Genomic DNA, 24,670 nt, shown 5'->3' with positions numbered 1-24,670 from the left:
TGGTGAAAGACAGATGAGGCAGATGAGACAGGTGAGGCTGGTGAAAGACAGGTGAGACAGATGAGACAGGTGAGGCTGGTGAAAGACAGATGAGGCAGATGAGGCAGGTGAGGCTGGTGAAAGACAGGTGAGACAGCCTTGTTCCAGATTGGCTCTTTGATTGTTATGATACTCGTGGTCAGAATTCCAAATATGGAACTGTGCTCCAGATTAGCTGTTATAACTGCTAGCCTTGATGAGCTAAACGCTGTGAGTGATGTCACACTTAGGACACTTCTGTAAACAGTCTGAGGTCAGGCCCAAAGTTTAAAGATCTGAATATGAATTTATCTGTTTTGTTTTGTGAAACAGAGACAGATGAGTGACATGGGACCAGACCAGAGTCCACAGGAAAGAATCTGGAGGTACAACACTGTCTACGGATACTGGACCAGGACTAAAGCAGAACTAAAGCAGAACTAAACCAGGACTGAACCAGGATTAAGCCAGGACCTAATCAGGAGTAAAACAGTACTAAACCAGGATGAAACCAGGACTAAACCAGGACAAAAAAGGTCTGAATCAGGACTGAACAGGACTAAACCAGGACTAAACCAGGACTAAACCAGGACTAAACCAGGACTAAACCAGGACTAAACCAGGACTAAACTAGGTATTTAACCCTGTATCTTTTGTCTGTGATCAGGAGCTGTTTGCGTCGGAAACTCTCAGTTCAAGTGGAGCGTCTGTCATGCCGCTCGCTGTTTTTCCCATCTCTGCAGCCCACGGTCAAACTGACCAGAGTCCAAGTTCCTCCACTACAGGTGAGAGAGGGAAGGGTGTGTGTGTGTGTGTGTGTGTGTGTGTGTATGTGAACCAAAGAGTCAACCAGGAACAAAGCTATTGAAGGTAAGGCCCCTTCCCGCCCCCACCACTGTTTTAGCTGGGGGACTAGTAACACTGTTCAAACCAGTTGCTAATGCTAGCAGCAGTTACAGAGAGAGAGACCACAGCAGAATGTGATTTGAAGTTGATGGAGACAGAAGCACAGCCCATGATCACCTCCTGTTTGGAATGCGGCAGCAAGCATCTTAGCTATGTCCATTTAGATATACAGTCTATGCGTGTATAATACTACTACTACTACTACTACTACTACTACTACTACTACTACTACTAATAATAATAATAATAATAATAATAATAATAATGTTATTTATTAGCTGGAGGACGTGTCCGGGGTGAGGGAAGTCTGGGAGTCCCTGCTTAGACTGCTGCCCCCGCGACCCGGCCCCGGATAAGCGGAAGAAAATGGATGGATGGATGGATGTTATTTATTTATGATTATATTGTCAAAAATCAGACCAAAGTGGATCTCAAAGAGGCTAAAGCTAAACACGTCTCAAACCTGTGTCATTCACAGACAGCCAATCAGAGCCCAGAACAACCAGAGCCGGACCAATCACAGAGCCCGAAGAAGATGACCTCACCAGAACCAGGACTCAAACCACACCCAGATCTAAAACTAGTCCCGGAGCACACAGTCATTTTGCTGGACTCAGAATGGAGAACCTTCTATTTAGACCCAGAATTGAACCCAGAACTAGACCCAGAACTAGACCCAGAACTAGACCCAGGAGTAGACACTGAAGTAAACCCAGGACTAGACCCAGAACTGGACCCAGAATTAGACCCTGAACTATACCCAGGACTGGACCCAGGACTGGGCCCAGAACTGACCCCAGAACTAGACCCAGGACTAGACCCAGAACTAGACCCAGAACTGGACCCCAAACTATACCCAGGATTAGAGTCAGAACTAGACCCAGAACTGGACCCAAGTCTTGAGGGGGACTTGGTTTTGGACTCAGACGAAACTGAAACAAACAAAAACAGGTCAACATTTGTAGAAAATATTCCCAAAGTTAAAATCAAAGTGTCAGATTTTTTCGACAATACAAGTTCAGTTGAGGCGCCGGCGTTTGGTTTGGGAGATGTAAAGATCCAAAACATTGCTTCAAATCTAAAATCACCACGTCCAAAAGTTTCCACTGCATCAAAACGAAAATCTGTAGAATTTGGAGATTATGAGCGATTTAAGGCGGAAAGGACAGAATGTGAAACCACTGAGGAGAGTTTTAAGGTGGAATGGGACAACACTGAAGTTATAATGAAAGCAGAAAAAGATTTTAGAATGGAGCAGCATTTTAAGATGGACTGGAGAAATGATAAGGATTGTGGGAATGATTTTAAGGTAGACTGGAGCAGAGATGAAGATGATGTTTTTAAGGTGGAATACAGTGAGGAGGACACTGTTAGGGTGGACCAGAGGGATAGAAGTGAGGATAAGGAGTGTGAAAATGCTCTTAAGGCGGATTGGAGTCATGACAATCATTTTAAGGCGGACTGGAAGCAGGAGCAGAGTCTTAAGGTGCAGTGGGACAATAATGGGGGCTGCGGAAGTGGTTTTAAGGTGCACTGGAGCAGAGATGAAGATAGTGAAGAAGTTTTCAAGGTGGAATACAGTGAGGGGGACACTGTTAAAGCGGACCAGAGGGATAGATTTGGGGATAAGGACTGCGTAAATGCTCTTAAGGCAGACTGGAGTGATGAACAGGCTCTTAATGTGGACTGGGAGGATTTCTGTGCAGTGTGTTCAAACGGAGGAGAGCTGCTCTGCTGTGACCGCTGTCCCAAAGTCTACCACCTTAACTGCCACTTGCCCCCCCTGCACGGAGTCCCAGAGTGAGTATCTCTGTGCATCTGACATCTGTGTGTCAGATGCCCTCCGTGTGTCAGAGTGTGTCAGATGCCCTCTTGATTTCATGTTTGTGTGTTTCTAGAGGAGGCTGGATCTGCTCCCTGTGCAGACCGGACCAGGACTTGGACCAGGACTTGGACCAGGAGCTGTTTGGCGTGGTCCCGTACGCGCTCTCCTCTCAGGATCAGAGGGTTGGTGCATCAAACACACACATTACATCTGATGTTCTAGGTTCATCCCAGAGGCTCATATTTTGAAAAGCTCATGTGTGTTTACAGATTTGGGTCTTATAGTTATTTGTTTATTTATTTGTTGACAAGTTTAGTAAAACTGTAGTTTGTGTGTTGTGAGTTCATTTACATTACATTGATTTGTTTGTTTGTTTCAGAGATGTGAGAAACTGACTCTTCTGCTGCTCACTCACAAACTCAGCTCTCCATTTCACAGACCTGTCAGTCCTCAGGTACAACTACACTACTACAGTACTACTACTTCTACTACTACTACAGTGCTACTACTACTGCTACTGCTACTACAACTATTGAAATGTACTGAAATCTTTAATTTCACTGACTGGTCAGTCCTCAGGTACTATTTATGTACTATTGTACTAATGCTATCAGTAATACAGCAACTACTACTGCTACTACTTTTATTTTTTATTTATTTATATGAATGGGACAATACATGCTAATGAACAGACATGATACAACATGAATGTAAACACACCAGATTATAGCCAAAGGCTAATTTCCATCCATTGTCCCAAGGGCTGGGGTCACAAAAGGGCCAAAATAAAAATTGCACACTACACGCAATGCACAGTTCCCATAATTGCACATTCCACTCATTGCACATTTCATTATACCCCATTATAATATTACTACTAAAGTACTGCAATATCAACACTACTTCTTACACAGTTTTTCCCATAATACAGAAGACTATGGCGACCCCCCAGAGTCTAAAGCCAACCTGTACAATACTGGCATAACACAGACTGCTACCAGAGACAACACTGAGATTAAGACAGATGAAAGCAGTAATGTTAGTACTCCAGAAATGAAGTAAAAATACTACATGCCCTCCACAAACTGAAAGAGACAAAATCCATGAAGTAAAAAGACTTCTCACCACAATCGAAAACGCTCTTTCACATCTTTTGCTTCTGTCTTTTCAGTTCCGTCATTATTATCAGATTGTGCGGCGCCCCATCGACCTCAGTTTGATCCGGAGGAAGCTGCAGACCACGCCCCCTCGCCATACTCCTTCCCCTACAGCCCTGAATCCTCCCCCCCCTGCTCTGACCCCTCCCCCTGCCTCACCCCTCACTATTCTGACTCCACCCGCCACTCCGCCCCCTGCTGGCCTGAAATACCTGAGTCCAGAACAGTTTGTGGACGACATTCTGCTCATGTTCCACAACTGTGCCACTTTCAACTATGTGAGAAACAAATGAGATGATGACACAAGGCAACAGCTATTACTGCTAATGCTACTATGACTACTAATGCTACTATTACTACTAATGCTACTATTACTGCTATTGCTAATGCCACTATTACTGTTAATGCCACTATTACTGCTAATGTTAATGCTACTACTACCGCTAATGCTACTATTACTGCTAATGCTAATGCCACTATTACCACTAATGCTAATGCCACTATTACTGCTAATGCCACTATTACCGCTAATGTTAATGCTACTATTACCGCTAATGCTAATGCTACTATTATTATTACTGCTAATGCTAATGCCACTATTACCACTAATGCTAATGCTACTATTACTGCTAATGCCACTATTACCACTAATGTTAATGCTACTATTACCACTAATGCTAATGCTACTATTACTATTACTGCTAATGCTAATGCCACTATTACCACTAATGCTAATGCTACTATTACTGCTAATGCTAATGCCACTATTACCACTAATGTTAATGCCACTATTACCACTAATGCTAATGCCACTATTACCACTAATGCTAATGCTACTATTACTGCTAATGCTAATGCCACTATTACCACTAATGCTAATGCTACTATTACTGCTAATGCTAATGCCACTATTACCACTAATGCTAATGCTACTATTACTGCTATGTTGTATGTTCGTAGCCAGACTCTAAGGTGGCTCATCAGTTGGATCTTGTTAAATTTGTTTGTTTGTTTATTTGTAGCCGGACTCAGAGGTGGCAGAGGCAGGGCTGAAGCTGAAGGTGTTTTTCCTGCTGAAGTTAAAGGAAGTCTTTCCTGAAAGAACCTTCCCCTTGACCAATCAGAGCTCAGCAAACAAGAAGTTCCAAAGAACCTTCCTCTCCACCAATCAGAGCTCAGCAAACAGGAAGTTTCACCTCAAATGGAGCCAGAGGAGAAGAAACAAACTGTCCTTTTTCAAATAAACCAGAGAGAGGAGCGTGCTGACCATGTGCACCAAGATAAATTCTTGCCATAAATGTCATAAACATCTTTTAAAAGCTCCTTTGTAACAGTCAAAATGATCAGTCTGTCTTAAATAAATACTTGTTGTTATTGTTATTATCAGGGCCTGAGTATGAATGTGCGAGGAGGGCAAGTCAGTCGCACATGTGCAAGCAGTAAACAATAATGCAGAGGCAAGTAAGTGGTATCAAAAATTTGAGCTCTAATTTTGAGTAAAGACCCCGAGAAACAATATTAAAAGACAGCTCAATAGCTCCACCTCAAAAATTGATTTACATTGTACTAATGGGAGCTGGGCCCGGAAAAATGTCATCGTAGACAAATAAAACTTAGCATCAAAAATAGGTCACGTTAGGACATGTAAAAAATGATATTATGGCCCTGCCCTAAACCCTACGGGAAGTCAGCCATATTGGATCAAACCTGGGGCTGACAATATCACTCATCATAATCTTTTGACATCTCCAACAGTTTTCATCAAAAACACTTCAAATGTGGCCAAAAGACACAAAACTCATATGCAATAAAAGGTTATAATTTACACTTTAAATAAAATGCTGGACGTTGTCATGGTGATTTTTCAACAAAATGCCAATTTTTGGAAAAATTCAAAAACTCTGTCACAAACATCGTCAGATATGAATGGACCCAATGAAGCGCGTGTGTACATTTCTGAGCTGGACGTAATGACATGCAAATTATGGCTCTATCATTTTAGATGACTCTATAGCGCCCCTTTAAATTTTATTTTTAAAAAATGTTAAAAGCCAATCTATTTGCCATGGACTTGTGAAAGAATTCATGTTCATAATGGGGAACAATATGACAAAGTCCCATCATTTTAACTTTTATTAAATATTATTAAATCGCTTCTGAGAAAAAGAAAAAGTGCTGAAAAACTCAAACTCAAATTTAAATTACATAACATCACCAAGAATCTACATTGCAGGATGGCTCAGTGGCACCCTCCGGAAAATTAAAATACATTACTTGATTGGAGGGACAGAGCCTATTTTTTCACTGTGGGCATATAAAACTTGGCAAGTACAATAAGCATTTCGAGATAGACAAAAAAATGATATTATGACCCTGCCCTAAACCACACAGGATGGCTGCAATACGGCAACTTGAGACGTCCAAAATCTAGACCTCATACTTTAACTTTAACTTGATCCGATGGATTCCAAAACTGAGGCAGCATTATGAGGACAAAGAATTTACAAAAAACTCGGGGTGTGGTCATGACAAGCGCTTAACAAAACAGCCATTTTGAAAGTTTAAAAATCCCTATAACTCCTGCAAAAATTCTCAGATCCAGACAAACCCAATGTAGCATGTATATTTTGGATCTGGACATAATGATTTATGAATTAAACTTGTGTCTTTAAAAATGTCTCTCCAGCGCCCCCTGCAAATTTAAAATGTGGACAAAAAATTTTGTATGTCGCAGACAAATGAAATTTGGTACAGACACCCTTCATGACATTCTGAAGTCAATGAAGACCATGCCCGGTCTACATCCACACTTACATGGCCATGTCTCAAAAAAAGGCAGTAAGAGGTGAAAAAAATAAGTCATAATCCAGTGAAATTTGGTACACGCATCCTTTATGTGACCCTGAGCAAAATATTCTATGGGGACCACACCCTATCTCAAACATGAAGGCTGACATTTTGAATAAAAATATGCAGATGTGCAAAATCTAGACCTCATACTTTTACACACTTGTTCGAGGGTTTTTATCTGATGGACTCCAAACTGATGCAGTATCATCAGGACATATCTGGAATCAAAAGTTGTTAAAAGAATTTACTTAAGTCCAAGGGTGTGTTCATAATGAACTCATACTGAAACAGCCATTTTGAAAGCATAAAAATCCCTGTAACTTTTGCAAACACCGTCTGATTCAGACAAACCCAATGTAAGTATTTTGATGATCTGGACAAAATGATGTGTGGATTAAAATTCCAGCGCCCTCTGCAAAGTTACAATTGGCCATAAACATTTGAATCTCCACATGTCAAGGTAAGGTTGATATACAGCTCTCCCACTGTGACATGGGAGAGCTGCATATCACCCTTGCATGGTTTCAAGGGTTGCGAGGGCCCTTTATCACTGCTTGCAGTTTTATTAGGCCCGAGCCTGAGACAACGTCCCAGCGACTCATTAAAACCGCGTCCGGAGCGTGGAAAATGGCAAAAATCAAGTAGTAAACATACCCCGACATGGCAGTGATTCAGGACATTTTCTGGCACAGTTTTCATCACAAACACTTCAAATTTGGCCAAATCCCACTAAACCCATGTGTGATTAAAGATTATCAGTTACATTTTGATTATGACTTTGGGTGTGGTCAGGGTGAATTTTCAACAAAATCGCAAATTTTGGAATATTTTTAAAAAAAAAATTGTCTTTCACACATTTTTTGTTGGGAAAACGCTAATACAGCGTTTATGCACATTTGTGAGCTGAACGCAATGATATGCAAATCAAGACACTCTCTGACAAAATGGCTCTCTAGCGCCCTCTTCAAATTTCATTTTCAAAAATTCGTAGCAGACAATCGATTTGTCGTGGACGTGTGAAAAAATTCACAGGGGCCTTATTTGTGACGGGGCACAATGTGAGAAAGTCACATGACTGTAGCTGTTATGGTTTAGGAGAAAAATAATGGGTGGAAAATGCGTTTCCATTATTATTATTATTTTGGTGGCTACTTTGAAGCCACTTTTGACCCCCTGAACGTTAACGAAAAGTCAATTTTATTGGACCCCAAATTCAAGGTTAGTGAAAAATTTATTATTTTGATGTTCAAAAAAATGTATGTTTCAAAATGACTCAATAGTGCCACCTCACATTGCGGCAATGAGAGACCTTTTTCATCGTAGACAAATGAAATTTGGTACAAACATAGAACATATCAAGACAAGTAAAAAATTATATTATGACCCCACCCTAAACCCTACAGGAAGTCGGCCATTGTGGGCGGAACCCCATTTTTTCAAAATTTTAACTCTCACATTTGGATTTTTTACGCCGTGGATTTTTATTCAAGAAACTTGCTAAATGGTCAAAATGAACTAAATCCATGTGGGATTATAGGCTACTCTCCTGAATTTTTTTAAGTCATAAAATGTGGGTGTGGCCAGCCTGCAAAGAAAAAAGACGTTTTTTGAAGTTTTAAATGGCCCATAACTCAAACATGCAATGTCCTATTTTCCGGCATTAATATACGTTTTGTTCAAAATCGTATTTTGAGTGCATAGATATGCAATTTACATATGTCAAATATTACATTGCTCCACAGCGCCCCCTTGAATTTTTAAATGGTACGCAAAAAAAATTACTTTGTCACAAACATTTGAAATTTGGCATGGACATCCCTAATCCTATACTGAACCAAAAAGTCATTGACATCATACTTCTATTTCCAAAGGTGTTGCCATGGCAACGTCTGACATTTCTCATTGAAATACATGGGTTTTGGTTAACTAGGATGAAAAATTATTACTTTGTCATAGACCATTGAAATTTGGTACACATATTTCTCTCATGAGACTGAACAAAAAAGCCAATGAAGACATATCTCTATTTCCAACCATGCCGGCGTGACAATGTCATAAATGCTCTCATTGGAATGAATGGAGTAGTATTACTCAGTTGCTGATTTTGGGGAGAGGGGCGATGTAAGCGGGAACGAAAGGCAGGATCTCCGCGGTGGCGTGTACCCCGCGGTCGCAAGGGGTGGCGAGGGCCTTTATCACTGCTTGCAGTTTTTAATTATTATTATTATTATTGTTGTTGTTGTTGTTATTATTATTATTACTGTACTGAGATAACTCATTGTGCCTTATAAACCTTTGAGTGGCTCTGTCCTTGTGGGGTTCGTTTTTTTCATCTGTATAAAAAGATCTGAACCAAACAACTTCAATATTCAACTCAGTGCAGGGTTTCTCAGTTTGCACATGCGCAGTGATTCCCCTCCGTGGCTCCAGTATGACGCATGCGCACTCTTTTCAGCTAATGCACCTGCTCCGTCCCTGCGTCTTTCCGTGCGTCCCACTGCGTCTCTCCGCGGATGCTCCGTGTTTCCTGGACTCCTCGGTGTCTGTGCCCGGTCCATGGCGGTCAGCGGGTTCCAGAAGCTGACCGTGGCCGCAGTGGTGACGCTATGTGCGGCTCTGATCCTTCCCAAGATGCTGCTGCGGAGAGAACCGACGGAGGAGCAAGGTGCGGGCCACATACCGGTGTTAGACCTGGTTTAGTCCTGGTTTAGTCTTGGTTTAGACCTGGTTTAGGCCTGTTTAGTCCTGGTTTATACCTGGCTCAGACCTGGTTTAGACCTGGTTTAGACCTGGTTTAGACCTGGTTTAGACTTGGTTTAGACCTGGTTTAGACCTGGTTTAGACCTGGTTTAGACCTGGTTTTGTCCCTGGTTTAGACCTGGTTCAGACCTGGTTTTGTCCCTGGTTTAGACCTGGTTCTGTCCCTGGTTTAGACCTGGTTCAGACCTGGTTTAGTCCTTGGTTTAGACCTGGTTCAGACCTGGTTTAGACCAGGTTTGTGGGGTCTGTACGGACAGGATCCTGAGAGCAGTGAGTGCACGCGGTCCCAGAGGGAGTTTAATCTATCTTCTATCTTCGGTGAATGTTTAAAAGGATAAAACGCGTCGGTTTGTTTCTGTGACGTCGCATCGGCGCAGTGCCCTCTCCTCCCTGTGGGGGGCGCACGCGTCTACTCAGTGCGGTTATGAAAATACTGAGCAGCGCAGCGTAATTATTTTTTAAAAACATAATATTTTGTGTGCAGATCCACAAATTAAAGTGCCTCGTGTCCCAGCTCCTTGACCTGATCTGAGTTGTCTTAAATTTGATAAAGAGATCAGAGACCTGCATTTGTCCCAGTGGGAAAATCTCAGTGTTGCAACATAAACACATTTGAAGTGCGATCCATAAAGTCTCTTTACAGTTTAAAGCATTTATTAAAAAGGGCCCTTGATCTGAGATCTGAATCAGACTTGTTCTTTTGTACTCAGAGGTTTCCAAAGTGTTTTACCTAATTTAAACCTCTCTATGGGTCCCATGAGTCTCATGGACTCACCTCTATATGGGCCCCTCAGATGTCCCACTTCCCTTTCTCTCACTGTTTGTCTCCACACATTTCTTTCTCTGTCATACTGTCCCTGTCTCCATACATTTCTTGTGTCATGTACGACTTGATGGAGGTGATGGTGGAGCTCTCCCAGCCTTTGTGTCTGATTTAGTCTCAGTAAACCATGAAACACACTGTGGCTTTTATTGAGATGGAGACATTTCTTAGATTCAAAAGCCTTTTTAATCAACAGGACAAAATACACAAATGCAATGAGATTAAAGACTTTTATAACCATTGAGTACAACAGAACAAACCTAATGAAAATATCTGATCAACGGCCTTTGTAATGACATTTAAATTACAAAGAGACTTTATGGAGACTTTGTAAATGGTAATACTGAAACTGCATAAAGTGGGATTGTTGTGTAAGTAGATCGTATATAGTTCATAATTCAAACTTCTTCAGCTCTGATCATAGTGATGAAAAAAATAACAAAAGTCTCATTAATGCAAAGAAAAAAGTCCCACCATAAAAACTGAGCTCAAAACCTCACTGCCTCATAACGACAAGTCGATAAGGTGATTCTGGAGATGGGACCGAACAGCACAGCCAGTGTTTGTCAACATGGTCTCAGAATGTGGTCTCACAAACTCACAAACCATGTCAGCGTCTAAAACCCACTATGTAGCTTTAAACAAAATGTGTTTGATAAAACATTCTGACTATATACATGCATGTAGTATTATTCTAAACATGTCTTCTCTGTGTGTTGCAGCTCCTGGCCGGTTCCCTCCCATGATGCACCGCCATATGACCCCTAACCCTGGGGTCAGGGGTCACGGAGACGTCAGAGGAGCAGGAAGCGGAGGGGTGGGGACAGGAAGCGGAGGGGCAGGGACAGGAAGTCCTGGAGGGAAGTCCAATCTGGCGGCGCAAATCATCCCAGTGTATGGCTTCGGGATCCTGCTCTACATCCTGTATATTTTATTTAAGGTTCAGTTTGATATCCTTTGTGTTTACACCAGCCCTATTGTACCTGTATTTCTATAGTTATAATCTCTGACTGCCATGTATCATTATGTTATAATTTACACATTTTAAAACACAATATTCATCTAAAACGACTTAATAAAAGAAGCAAGTCCACTGACTTCCATGTAAAAAAACGGTGCCCAATGGGAGCTGACGTCACTATAAACGTCATCACAACAAAGCGCCTCATGCTGTCAGTGCCCCTTATGGATAGCTGCAAATCACGCTAGCCAGCACTCCATTGTTTTCATTTGTACCAAAATGACTACGCAGTGCTGCAGAATCCTACAAGTATTACCGATGAAAAAAATAAAATTGGAGAAGGAAGGGTGTATGACAAAATGGGCGTGTATCAGTGGAGGTGAAAACAGGGTTAGAGTGTCAAAATGGCATCTTGAAAATAACAGATTAAAGATTACTCAAACATGAAACACTCCAAATACAACTTCAGAGGCTCAATGAGGAAAAAATGACTAGGACATGTTTAAATAGGTTTTGTTATTTTGACAGATGTGAAAAGTTTAAGCTTAAGCTCCCTGTGGGGGCCTTGCTGTGCACAAAAAAACAACAACATTTGGGCCTTTCCCTGGTCATTGTGTGCTTGTTGTTTCAGATCACATCTAAAGGGGGCAGTAAACCAGCCCCGAGTCGCCTCCAGTCTCTGCGGTCCGAGAACAACAAGAGGAAGATCAGTGAGTTTAAATCTGAAATATATTTAATACGATATAAACATCTCTCTCTTCTGAATTCTCTCCATCCTCAGCCTCTGTCTAACATCTCGCTATTCTCTCCATCCTCACCCTCTCTCTAACATCTCTCTTCTCTCCATCCTCAGCCTCTAACATCTCCATGCTCTCCATCCTCATCCTCTCTCTAACATTTATTTATTGTGTCCATTCTCAGCCTCTCTCTAATATCTCTCTCTTCTCTTTATCCTCAGCCTCTCTCTAACACCGTTCTATTGTCTCCATCCTCACCCTCTCTCGAACATCTCTATTCTCTCCATCCTCAGCCTCTCTCTAACATCTCTCTCTTCTCTCCATCCTTAGCCTCTCTCTAACACCTCTCTCTTCTCGCTTCTCTCCATCCTCAGCTGACTTTGAGCTGTCTCAGCTTCAGGAGCGTCTGATGGAGACAGAGGTTGTGATGGAGACACTGGTCAACTCCTCAGGACTCAGCCACGACAGGTGAGTCAATATCGCAATATATGCAATATCGAGTACCACTAGGACCAGTACTGAGTCTGCTGTTATTGCACTTACTGCTGCAACACCATTCAGCTGTTCAGTGAGATGTTACAGTGTTAGGACAGGGGAATCCTACACTCAACTGTACAGAAAACCCTGCAGCTGTCCAGGTCCTATACTCGCCTCTACAAGAAACCCTGCAGGTGTCCAGATACCTGGGATATTTCCCACCTCCAAGTTGAGAAAATTCAATGGAATGCCACTGGAGCTGGTATTTCCAGTTATGAAGTGAGAGATGATTGTAGGACTCCCAGTTCACACAAGAGTGGCTCATTGACTCTGAGGTCTTACAGCACATAAACCTGGACACTTGTACTGGTTATATCTGACAGTGTTCTGTAATGGAATACATTTAACACGTGTCTACATGTACATTTCTTTAGCCTTCGGGTTAGCATTAGCACTGTTGTTTACATACGAGTGAATTCAGCTGGATCATTATGATGTCAGTATGATGTTGTTATGATGTCACTATAATGTCATTATGATGTCAGTAGGATGTCGTTATGTCATTATGTCATCATGATGCCATTATGATGTAACTATGATGCCATTGTGATGTCATAAATATGTCTTTATGTTACTGTTGCAATGCCATTGTGCTATTGTGTAATGATGTTATGATGTCATCATTATGTCATTGTGATGGCATTAAGATACCATTGTGATGTGATGATTTCGTTATGATGTCTTTTTGATTTCATTATGTCATTGTGATGTCATAATAATCTCATTGTGATGTCATCAATATGATTATGATATTATTATGTCATTGTGATACTGTTACAATGACCTTACGATGTTGTTATTATCTCATTGTGACGTCATTGTGATGTCACTATGCTGTCATTGTAATGTCGTTATGATTTCACTATGATGTAGGTTTTATTAGTCTTTTCCGTCTCTCTTCTCCTTGTGAGTCCTCTGTGTGTTTTATATTTCATATGTTTCTGTGTTTCTCCTCATCAGTCCTCCGTGTGTGAGTCTGGAGCAGGAACAAAGCCTCCTCCAGCAGCTCACAGCCATTACACAGGTCATGAGGAGCAACCACTTGGTCCAGGACTTCACCCCATTCACCCCATCAGAGGAGGGGGAGAGAGATGAGAGAGGTAAGCAACACATGAGAGAGGAGAGAGAGAGGAGAGAGATGAAAGAGGTAAGGAACACATGAGAGGAGAGAGAGAGGGGGGGTGAAGGAGAAAGAGAAGGGGAGGAGGAGAGAGTGAAGGCAGAGAGAGAAGGGGAGGGGGAGGGAGTGAAGGAGAAGTAGGTTTAGATGAAGATTTGATTTAATATGAGTAAAAATGTAAAAATCTTCATTCATAATAATAATATATGTTTGACAGATTTGTGCGACAACTTTGAGCCGTTCTGGAGCCGCTGCGACTGTCACTGTCAAACACACAAAGAACAAACGCCCCACGAGGACTGGCCAATCAGAGACCGGCTCCACGAACCAGCCCCGCCCACAGAGGAGAGACAAACACATCACGACAACTGGCCAATCAGAGACCAGAGCCACGAACCATCCCCGCCCACAGAGAATAGACAAACACGCCACAAGGACCAGCCAATCACAGACAATGCCCAGCAAAATCGACCAATCAGACCTCAGAATCCACCAGAACAGAACCGACCAATCAGAGATGAGCACCAGGAACTAGCTCCTCAAACAGCGGATCAACCAGATGAGGACCGGCCAATCAGGGACAAGAACTGGGAGATCAACAATGCTTTAGCCTCGCCTACAGAGGAGAGAGAAATGGAGAGTGACAGAGGAGAGGAGGAGGAGAGAGAGGAGGAGAAGAGACAAGAGACTGTGAATCGGTGCCTGGAGGAGCGAAAGAACTGGGAAGGAATGTCTCAAAATGCCCAACATGAAAAAAAGGAGATACAAAGGGAGGGGGAAGAGAGAGCGGCACGGGAAGAGGAGAGGGGATGGAGGAATTTTGAAGGAGAAAAACGAGATGGGGAGAGAGAAAAGAGGAGAGAGAAAAGTCTACAAAGCAGAGAGGAGCGACATCTAACACTGGAGAGAAGAGGAGAGGAGGAGAAAGCAGAACAGAGGGAGAGAGTTCCACAAACAAACGTCAGGCGCAGAAACAGAAGACGCAGAGGACGCAGGGAGTAGGAAGAAGGAGATAAGAGATAAGGAGGCGTGGAGAGAGCAGATGAGGTGAGAGGAGATGAGAGAAGGAAATGAGGAATGAGGAGAGAGGGGACAAGGAGATGAGGAAAGAGGAGAGAGTACAAGAGCCACAGACTTCAGTGCTTCCAGAAGATTTTGATACTTGAATAATTATTTTCTTTTCTCAGAGACTCAGAGGATTCAGAGGCTTCAGAGGAGTCAGAGACTCGGGATCAGAGGATTCAGAGAAGTAAGAGACTGAGAGAAGTCAGAGGAGTCGAGGAGTCAGAGACTTCAAGGAGTCAGAGGATTTGGAGGATTCAGAGACTCAGAGGAGTCAGGAATTAGAGACTCTGTGTCAAATATTAAAATGTGATAAAGTTTGAAAATGATTTAATTCAAATTATCTGTAGCATGTTTCCTTAACCACAACACTGAAAAACTCTTGAGCTCTGATTCAGAGTAGACAATGACCTAAGGAGACGAGGAGACAAGGACATAAAGAGACAAGGAACCAAGGAAACAAGGATGCAGTCCAGACACCCTCCCCGTGTGCCAGATGCCCTCCTCGTGTGTCAGATGCCCTCCCTGTGTGTCCATGGGGTCATATTATGTGTGGTCAGGACCTGGAGTATTGTGCCTGTTAGAGGTCCCTGTGCCTCACTGGATTATGGAAGATGCAGTTTAAACCAAAGGCAGACACTTGTATAACAAGAATAATTTATTCAAATGTGAGGCAGCAGCTCAAACATCTTTCTTAATAAAAGATAAACTCATTAGGTGTTCATCATTTATACAACATTGTTTTGTAAAGTTTAAAGTAAAGCTTTAAGATGTGATTATAAATGGTACAGCAAACATTATGAAATCTGTAACTGAGATAAATGCATCATCCTGTTACTATTGATCCTATGCAGGTGATGTCATCCACTTTCTGGGGGGTGATACTAACAGTAGGTACTGCTCTGTCTGAAGTTCTGACAGACTTTAGTCTGAGATTTATTTTAACACAGTAAAGAAGAAGGAACATAAAGCTGAACTGATTTATCTGAACTTCAACAGGTGAGCTGATTTGTGCTGTCCTTCTCAAATAACATTACAGTCACAAGCTAGCTAGCATTAGCCAACAGTTTTTCAGTTAGTCACTCACTGTTTTGTGGCCCTAAACAGGACCATGAACACTCGGATTGATCATAGATTCCTGAAAATATGCTCTTTAAATCACTTTCCATTTTTTCAAGAGTTTTCAGAAGATCTTAAAACTTTTTTGTCATTGTTTCCGAATGTGTGGATCCTGTCACCATGGTAACTGTTGAAGTTTCTACCCTAGAAATACATGTAGAACACCCCCAGCGTGACGTCACTGCAAAGTATCAATCCCCGTCATAATAAAAGTAATTATAATATAATTAATAATTCTGTTTTTCTAAAATCATTTGGACACATTTCACACATTTTTCCTGCTTTGAAAACACACAGTCTGAATGTAGAAAAGAGAGCCCCCTGGGTGTGGGCACAGGCTCAACATTCTAACGCCTATAACTGTAACTGTAATTTCCCAACTATGGGACAAATAAAGGTTTATCTCATTTTTTACTTTGGAACACTATAGCCCAAGAAACAAGACTTTCATGGAATCAAGCAGGAGGAGGGGAAACAACAGTCAGTGCAATAAATATGATTTTATATTGGCTAAAAAGTTAGACACTGTGGCTTTAAACTAGAATTACGTAAATGTTCCTGAGAAAGATGAAGGTTTAAAGTCCACTCTCAGGTCAGTCACATGACCTGGGGGCATGTACATAGCCTGTGTATTTTAAGTGAACTAAGTGAGTGTGCCATCACCCACAGCATTCAACTCCTAATGAAGTTCATCGAGGCTAGCAGTTATAGCAGCTAATCTGGAGCCCAGTTAAATATTTGGAATTCTGACTGCAAGTATCATAGCAACCAATGAGCTAATCAACAGCAAAGCTCTGGAAGGTAGTGCCCTTTACCATCTGCACTGCTGGTTTAGCAGAGATTGGGTGCTTAGCAACACTGTCAATCAAACCTGTTGCTAACGCTATCAGGAGTGACTTGGGGGGAAGAAGGTGCCCGATTTGTCTGTTATTGATGTTCATATCTTGATTTATTGAGACAATAGTGAAATAAAAAAAAAACAGGATCATGTAGAGCGGGTTTTTAAGACCAAAATGACAAGCTTGACAGCAGCACTTACAGAGACAGGGGCAACAGTTTTTCAATTGAAAGAAGTTGATGGAGCTGAATCGTGCCCATGCTCACTTCCTGTATGGAACGTGGCGGCTAGCAGGTTAGCTATGTCCTGGGATATGTGCAGTCTCTGTCTGTGTCACATGACCACACTGCATGACCTCTGACCTCCTGTAGAGTGCCTGAATGTACTGGAGCAGGACTCTGTCGATCCAAGAACCTGACTGAGGAACAATCCAACCCTCAAAGAATCCAAGATGTCCGCCATGTGAAGAGAGCAAGAAGGTCACACACGGCTTAGACTCTGAGGAGAAACAACAGGACTAAAGCAGGACTAAAGCAGGACTAAAGCAGGACTAAAGCAGGACTAAAGCAGGACTAAAGCAGGACTAAAGCAGGACTAAAGCAGGACTAAAGCAGGACTAAACCAGGACTAAATTTAGTTTAGTCTTTATTTAAGGGACCATGTACAGAGACATTAAGCATAAAACAGAGATGTTCTGCACCAGATTATAGCTAAGTAGCTAATTTCCATCTGCAGTCCCTGAGTAAACCAGAACTAAATCAGGACCAGTACCTGCGAGTGATTTGGCGAGGTGTAGCAGTGTGGGAGGGACCAGAGGGTCATCAGAGGAGTTCACGAGGAGCAGAGGAACTGAAATCTGAAACACAACAAGATCTTATTGTGAAGGAGCAGAAACACAGGGCTTTTACTGTTATAGAGACAGGCAACAGACACGACAGAATGCAGCAGCACCAGCAGTAGTAGTAGTAGTTGTAGTAGTAGTAGCAGCAGTAGTAGCAGCAGTAAAAATGTAAACTCTTCACACATGTAGTAGCAGTAGTAACAGTAGTACTAGTAGCACTAGTAGTAGTAGTAGTAGTAGAAGTAGTAGTAGCAGTACCATTAGTAGCAATAGTACCAGTAGTAGCAGTAGAAGTAGCAGTAGTAGAAACAGCAGCAGCAGTAGCAGTAGTACTAGTAGCAGTAGCAGTAGCAGTAATAGCAGTAGTAGGAGTAGTACTAGTAGCAGTAGTAGTAACAATAGTAGTAGTAATAGTAGCAGTACTAGCAGTAGTAGCAATAGTAGTACTCACATTGTGGAGGTAGTGCTCACAGCTCTCAGTCTCATAGTACTCCTTTAAACTACTGTAGCCCTGGAACCTCCTGTAATAGTAGAACTGGGTCAGTAGTGTTAGTAGTATGAGTAGTATGAGTAGTATGAGTAGTAATAGCAGTAGTAGTAGTAGCAGTAGTAGCAGTAGTACTTCTGACCTGATGTAGTGCTCATCAATGTCTCTCAGGGCTGTGGCTCTGAACAGAGGACTCAAGTCCTGGTCTGGACTGAACAGAGTCTGTCTGAAACACATCAGTGAAATGTTCTACACACACGTGTGTAATACACACATGTACTACACGCGCGTGTACTGCACATACGTATACTAGACATATGTGTACTATACACAAATATGTATTACACATGTACTAGACACACATGTACTACACACACATGTACTAGGCACACATTTGTACTACACACACACGTGTAAATGACACACTCGACTCCTCATTCCTGATTGGTTCGTAGACTTGCGTGTGGGGGGGGGCAGTCTCAGTGCTCAGGGGTGGGGTCAGTGCTCAGGGGGTGGGGTTACCTGTGTCGGAGGAGGAGCCTTCTAAAGGAGCAGGTGAGCAGGAAATTATAGAAACGTCGCCCCTGAGTCCAACAAAGAAGAGACTCCTGAGCCCTGAACACAAGAGAAAACCAAGTCTGAACCAGGTCTGAACCAGGTCTGAATCAGGTCTGAATCAAGACTAAACCAGGTCTAAACAAGGTCTGAACCAGGTCTAAATCAGGTCTGAATCAGGACTAAACCGGGACTAGACCAAGACAGAACCATGTTTAAACCAGATCTAAACTGGGTCTGAACCACAACAAAGCCAGGTCTGAACCAGGACTAAACCACGATTAAACCAGGACTAAAGTATGTTTGAACTAGGACTAAACCAGGTCTAAACCAGGTCTAAACCGAGAATAAACAAGACTAACCCAGGACTCTGGGGGTTCTGACCTGGAGGCGCTGTATCCCTGGCACACACTGAGTCCACATAGAACCCGGTCTTGATGAGTCCGGTCTTCGCCCAGATATTTACACACAATGTTTCCACCGAGACTGAACCCGACTAGAACCAACTGGGTCTGAGGAAACCGGGACTTCAGGGTCTGGACCATAGACCCGAACTCCAGAGTGCAACCTGCAGAGACCAGGGACGAGAATCAGGACTGAACCAGGACTGAACCAGGACTAAACAAACACTAACCGTAGCTGAAGACCCGGGGCGCAGTCAGAGGGACTGTAGGTAGCGCCCCCAGCAGGTTAAGTGTGGCACAGCGGAACCCCTGTCTCAGAGCCTCGTGCACAAACGAGCGCACGTACCTCTGTTCACTGTGGTTACAGAAGCCTGGGCACAGCGCCAATGTCAGGTCAGCTGTGGAAGCACAAGCAGACTGAGCTTTGAGAAGGGCTCAGCTGGTTCCATGGAGTATAAAATGTAAGAATTGATACTTTGCAGTGACATCTTGCTGGGAGTGTTCTATGGTAGAATGCTCAGCAATTACCACAGAGACACAATGCACACATGAGCAAACACTGTCAAAAAGTTTTAATATGAAAAATTAAAGACCTGTTTTGCCTGTGTGTCTCTATAGTTATAATCTCTGACACCTGTGGATCATTATGTTAGAATTTACACATTTTAAATAACAATATTCATCTAAAAGAAACAATTCCACTGACTTATGCATAAGAAAAGGTGCCCAGTGGGAGCTGACATCAACGTAAATGTCATCACAACAAAGAACTGCATGCTGTCGCCGCCCCCTATAGATACCTGCACATCACACTAGCGAGGAGCCCATTTTTTTCATTTGTACCAAAATGACTATGCAACACTGTCGAATCCTACGAGTATCACCGATAAAGAAAATAAAACTAGAGAAGGAAGTGCATACGTCACAGTGCACACACCCCGTTAAGACTCAAAATAAATGTTTATATTATTATTATATTATCTCACCAGATTAAACCTGTCATAGGCGCTTGTGATGAACATCTGTCATGGGCACCTGTCATAAACTCCTGTAATGGGCACCTGTCATAAACTCCTGTCATAGGCACCTGTCATGGGCATGTTTAGGGAGCTGCACACGAGCGTGGTGTGAGATGAGCACAGAGCACAGAGATGTTCCATACCTGTTGGCCTGCATAGGGAGCTGGGGCTGAAGAGTTTGAAGGACGCTGTGGAGCCGTCACTCAAATGCATCACAAACTCCTCCCCCTTTGGACTGGGGACTCCGAATCGACCAATCAGAGAGTAGACCCAAGTCTGCACATGACCACTGCGTCCCCACAGAGGAGGGATGTACCTGAGGACGAGAGAGACTAGCCGTAGTAGATGTAGTAGTAATAGTAGTAGTAGTAGTAATAGTAGTAATAGTAGTAGTAGTAGCAGCAGTGGTATCAATAGTAGTAGTGATAGTAGTAGCAATAGTAGTAGTAGCAGCAGTAGTAGTAGTAGTACTAGTAATAGTAATAGTAGTAGTAGTAACAATCCCAGCAGCAGCTGCAGCTACAGCAATAGTAGCAGCAGTAGTCTCAGCAGTAGTAATAGTAGTAGTAGGAGTAATAGTAGTAGCAGTAGTAGTACTCACGGCTCGGACAGCAGGGGGCAGTTCTCCAGGAGGTACTGGTTCAGCTCCGTCTCTCTGTTGTGGATCACAGGAACTGAACCAGGTCTCATCAGGTCCAAAGTCCAGACCAGGACCAAGACCAAGACCAGGACCAGGACCAAAACCTGACTGAAACTGGACTCGAAGGGGGACCACAGGGCAGACATATTGGATCTACCGTCCTGGTTTAGTTCTGCTCTGATCCTGGTTCAGTCTTGGTTTAGTCTGGTTTAGAACTGGTTTAGTCCTAGTCTAGATCTGGTTTAGTCCTGGTTTAATCCTGATTTAGACCTGGTTTATTCCTGGTTTAGATCTGGTTTAGTACTGGTTTAGAACTGGTTCAGTCCAGGTTTAGTCCTGGTTCAGTCCTGGTTTAGAACTGGTTTAGTCTTGGTTCTGTTCTGGTTTAAACCTGGTTTTAGTCCTGGTTTAGATCTGGTTTAGATTTGGTTTAGCTCTGGTTTAGTCCCGGTTTAGTCCCAGATTAGACCCAGTTTAGACTTAGTTTATTCCTGGGTTAGACCTGGTTTAGATCAGGTTTAGTCCTGATTTAGACCTGGTTTAGTCTTGGTTCAGTCCTGGTTTAGACCTTGTTTAGTTCTGGTTTAATCCTCGTTTAGACCTGGTTCAGTCCAGGTTTAGACCTGGTTTAGTCCTGGTTTAGTCTCACAGGGCAGAGCTAGCACACACAAGCTGTAGAGTTAGCTTATATGACTTACACAAATGTAAAATATTAAATGAAAATAAACTTTACCTTTGGAGCTAAACCCGCAGATCTGTGTCTCGTGGGCCTACGCGCACGCCAGATCAGAGGCGTGAGGCGTCTCATTGTGGGTCATTACGCGTTACGCACAAACAACAGCACCAACTAAACTAAACTGAATCAAACCAAACTACAGAGAAACCGAACCCAACCCGGACTTCCGTCACTTTTACCCTGGGTTCGAACTGACTGGCTCCTCACTGAGCCCGCTGACCCCACTGACCGTGTCACGTCAACTGTAGGAATTAACAGCAAAACTCTGGCAAAACTTCAGAAACTCCTCCAAACCCCCAACAAACCGCGACAGAAGCCGGTACAGACCTCCTGCAGCCCCGGTACTGGTGCATGCAACCCCCGGGCTCACCCCAGCCCCAGATCAAAGTCATAAAACCCGGTTTAGACCTGGTTTAGACCCGGTTCGGTTCGCTCCAGTTTCCTTAAGCCGCGCTGCCTTCACTGCGTCTCGGAAATCTTAGCTCCTCCTCCCAAACCTCGAGACCCCGCGCTCAGACCGTCTCCCACAGAACATCACCTGTCTCACCTGTCCTGCGGCCCCTCTCCCCCATCACAATGTCATTTTATATTTTATTTATTCACTTTTCTTGGACTTCCCGCTGTGGCGGGAACAGTGGACAATCCCACCGCAGTGAAGCAGCGCGCGCTCAGGTGTAACTTACCTGGAGCGAGACAGGACACCTGAGGAGAGGACAAGGCGCGTACGCACGGCGCAAGGAGTGCGCGCATTACACAGGTCTACCTCTCCAGCACACAGTTTCTATGGTTATTCAAGTGTTTTATCACAGTAGGTCATAGTTTAACCACAAGATACGTTTTAAATACTGTGACGTCGTTAGTGCGTCACGTGGCCGTCTCTGCAACAAACAGAGATAAACAAAAACATGAATAAACTAAAATAAATAAATAAATAAATAATAATAATAATAAAAAAAAAAAAAATAGAAACAATAAAACAAGAATTAGTCCCAAAACTGCAGCAAAACCCGCGGGGGTTTATTTAGGTCATAACTTGTAGTTCTTAATTTGAGCCACTAGATGGACCCGTTTGACACAGAGCTGAGCGATGCCACGTGCAGACGCTCATGAACATGTATTGATACTTTGCGGTGACATCATACTAGGGTGTTCTACATGTATGTTTACGGTGGAATGTTCAGCAGTTATTATGGAGACACAATGCACACATTAGCAAACACTGACAAAAAGTGGCATTACACCCCAGAGAGACATCAGCTGTATCCATGCTTATACGTGTACATGTGTAGTTTAGTAACTGTGCTTGCATGAGCGTGTGAAACAGATGGTTAGACTGTGGCTCTGGTAAAGGCCTGTCACCTGCCATCTCAGCTCTGACAGGAATGTTTCACTGTATGGCATTAAACACATCTGTCTTTCATTCAAACAATTCCAGACATTTTAACACCAAAACACTCTCCATAGAGATTGCCAAGGTTTCTGCCTTTCTGTGGAACATTCACGCAAAACAACATCTCCTTGGAGAATAGTAGGTTTTCCAGCAGAAAATATTCCACAGTGTCCCTTTAAACAGAGCCCAACCATAAAGTGAAGGAGTATTCCAGTCAGGATTATCTGAGTCTAATCCAGAATAATCCCCAGCATGTGGTAGAGTCCTGCCTCCTCCCTCTCACCAGGAGGTTGTGTGTTCGACTGATCTCTCTGTGGCAGTAGTGATCCTGGGAGTTGTGGGTTTGACTCCAGGTGAACATCTCATGAGGCTTGAGGTAATTTTTCGTGTAATTCTGGCCCCTGTTCTTACCAAAGAGCAGCTGCTTTTCTTTGACATGTGGCTGTGACACTGGAAAACTACGGTGCCCAGCGGGAGCTGACGTTGCTGTAAACGTCATCACAACAAAACGCCGCGTGCTGTCGGTGCCTCCTATCAATAGCTGCGCATCACACTAGCCAGCAGCACATTATTTTTTTATTTTTACCAAAATTACTACGCAACATATCACCGATTAAGAAAATAAAACTGGAGAAGGAAGTGCGTATGTCACAGTGGGTGTGTACTGGTGGAGGTGAAAATGGGTGTAGATTGACAAAGTGGCATCTTGCAAGAGATAAAAGATTACTCAAACATGAATCACTCCAAATACAACTTAAGAGGCTCAATGAGAAGAAATGACTAGAACATGATTAAAGATCTGAATAGAACAGTTTGAAGAACAGGTCAGATTTAAAACATAGCTTCTTTATATATGTTTCAATTTAACTGAAAGAGTCAAACTGATTGTAACTGTATTTTTAGATTTTGGTTTGAGCAAAATCCACACACACAGAACTGAGAAATAGTCCAGCAGGAACAGCACAAGAAGAAACGCACAGCAAACATTTTATAAATAAAACAAAAACAGATGCTGAGACAGTGGATTTTTCCTCTGAAACTTTCATAATTCCCTAAAAAAAACAATTTCAGGCCACAGTGACCAGAAACCTAAAAATAAGGTGAGAGTTTGGCTCAGATACAGAATTTGAACTGCAGTGACCTCACACTGGGGAGTTCCACATGTATGTCTATGGTGCAATGTTCAGCAGTTACCATGGAGACACAATGCAAACATTAGCAAACACTGACAAGTTAATTATAAGGTTGTCTGAAAACTCAAGAAAAAATCCAAAAGTGATTTAAAGAGCACATTTTCAGGAGCCTGTGATCAATCTGAGTGTTCATGGTCCTGTTTAGGAGTTTAATTTTAAACAAAAAGGTGAAAGTGTCTGACTGAAGTCCATTGGTTAATGTGATGCTAACTGCCTCCAGTTTGCATCACGCTCCCTGAGAATGTGAATGACATCAGCTGCGAAGCATCACTAGGACGCATGTGTGGAAATCTCATCAAAATCCTGCATTTGGAGACAGATTTAGAGCTGCAAAAATTGTTTTATTCAGTAAAAGTTTGAAAATCTCTAATTTGACCAAATCTGAAACTGAGCTGCTGGAAAACATGAAGTCAAAGAAAAAAAAAAAAAGTAGTTTTTCTCCATAAACTATAGGAGATAAAACATTTATAATTGAGGTGTATGGGAGCAGTCTGCACTGACCAAAGATTTGCTCAAACTGACCAAAACAAAACATGAAACAAACTGAACAGAGAAAAGTTCAGCAGCAGCACAAAAACCAACAAACTGAACAGAACCATGAGCCACAGTTACACAGAAGTGAGAAAAAGTTCAGCAACAGCACACGATAATTATTATTAAATTATTTCCTGTAATTCAAAAGTGCTGTGCGT

General features: G+C 42.7%; 2 protein-coding genes across 2 annotated transcripts; one reads left to right on the top strand and one right to left on the bottom strand.

The window, feature by feature from the left end:
- The first annotated feature begins 9,253 nt into the window (after window positions 1–9,253).
- On the top strand, window positions 9,254–15,311 carry ric3b (RIC3 acetylcholine receptor chaperone b). Its single transcript, XM_055222280.1, has 6 exons — window positions 9,254–9,421; window positions 11,062–11,279; window positions 11,932–12,010; window positions 12,412–12,505; window positions 13,535–13,674; window positions 13,912–15,311. Exons 1-6 carry the CDS (start codon window positions 9,313–9,315, stop codon window positions 14,694–14,696), a joined length of 1,425 nt encoding a protein of 474 aa, XP_055078255.1. The 5' UTR covers window positions 9,254–9,312; the 3' UTR covers window positions 14,697–15,311.
- Window positions 15,312–15,403: 92 nt separating this feature from the next.
- On the bottom strand, window positions 15,404–21,866 carry LOC117372551 (monoacylglycerol lipase ABHD2-like). Its single transcript, XM_033968369.2, has 10 exons — window positions 21,393–21,866; window positions 20,621–21,317; window positions 20,163–20,335; window positions 19,231–19,398; window positions 18,981–19,164; window positions 18,564–18,656; window positions 18,184–18,267; window positions 18,006–18,075; window positions 17,485–17,569; window positions 15,404–17,211 (listed from the first exon to the last, which is right to left on the bottom strand). Exons 2-10 carry the CDS (start codon window positions 20,803–20,805, stop codon window positions 17,009–17,011), a joined length of 1,245 nt encoding a protein of 414 aa, XP_033824260.2. The 5' UTR covers window positions 20,806–21,317; window positions 21,393–21,866; the 3' UTR covers window positions 15,404–17,008.
- Between the last annotated feature and the right edge of the window lie 2,804 nt (window positions 21,867–24,670).

The sequence above is a fragment of the Periophthalmus magnuspinnatus genome, chromosome 6, assembly GCF_009829125.3.
Source record: "Periophthalmus magnuspinnatus isolate fPerMag1 chromosome 6, fPerMag1.2.pri, whole genome shotgun sequence".
NCBI classification, from domain to species: Eukaryota; Metazoa; Chordata; class Actinopteri; order Gobiiformes; family Gobiidae; genus Periophthalmus; species Periophthalmus magnuspinnatus.
Note: the sequence above shows the minus strand (reverse complement) of the source record. Positions and strands in the feature narration are given on the sequence as shown.

Bases quoted from the DNA above. Each gene is read 5' to 3' on its own strand.
- ric3b (XM_055222280.1), top strand. From the start codon at position 9,313: ATGGCGGTCAGCGGGTTCCAGAAGCTGACCGTGGCCGCAGTGGTGACG. The intron at 11,280-11,931 runs GTTCAGTTTGAT...TTGTTGTTTCAG, and splicing joins TCCTGTATATTTTATTTAAG to ATCACATCTAAAGGGGGCAG. The intron at 12,506-13,534 runs GTGAGTCAATAT...TCTCCTCATCAG, and splicing joins TCAGGACTCAGCCACGACAG to TCCTCCGTGTGTGAGTCTGG.
- LOC117372551 (XM_033968369.2), bottom strand. From the start codon at position 20,805: ATGTCTGCCCTGTGGTCCCCCTTCGAGTCCAGTTTCAGTCAGGTTTTG. The intron at 20,336-20,620 runs GTGAGTACTACT...TCTCGTCCTCAG, and splicing joins TGCCCCCTGCTGTCCGAGCC to GTACATCCCTCCTCTGTGGG. The intron at 18,657-18,980 runs GTCAGAACCCCC...TCTTGTGTTCAG, and splicing joins CAGGGATACAGCGCCTCCAG to GGCTCAGGAGTCTCTTCTTT.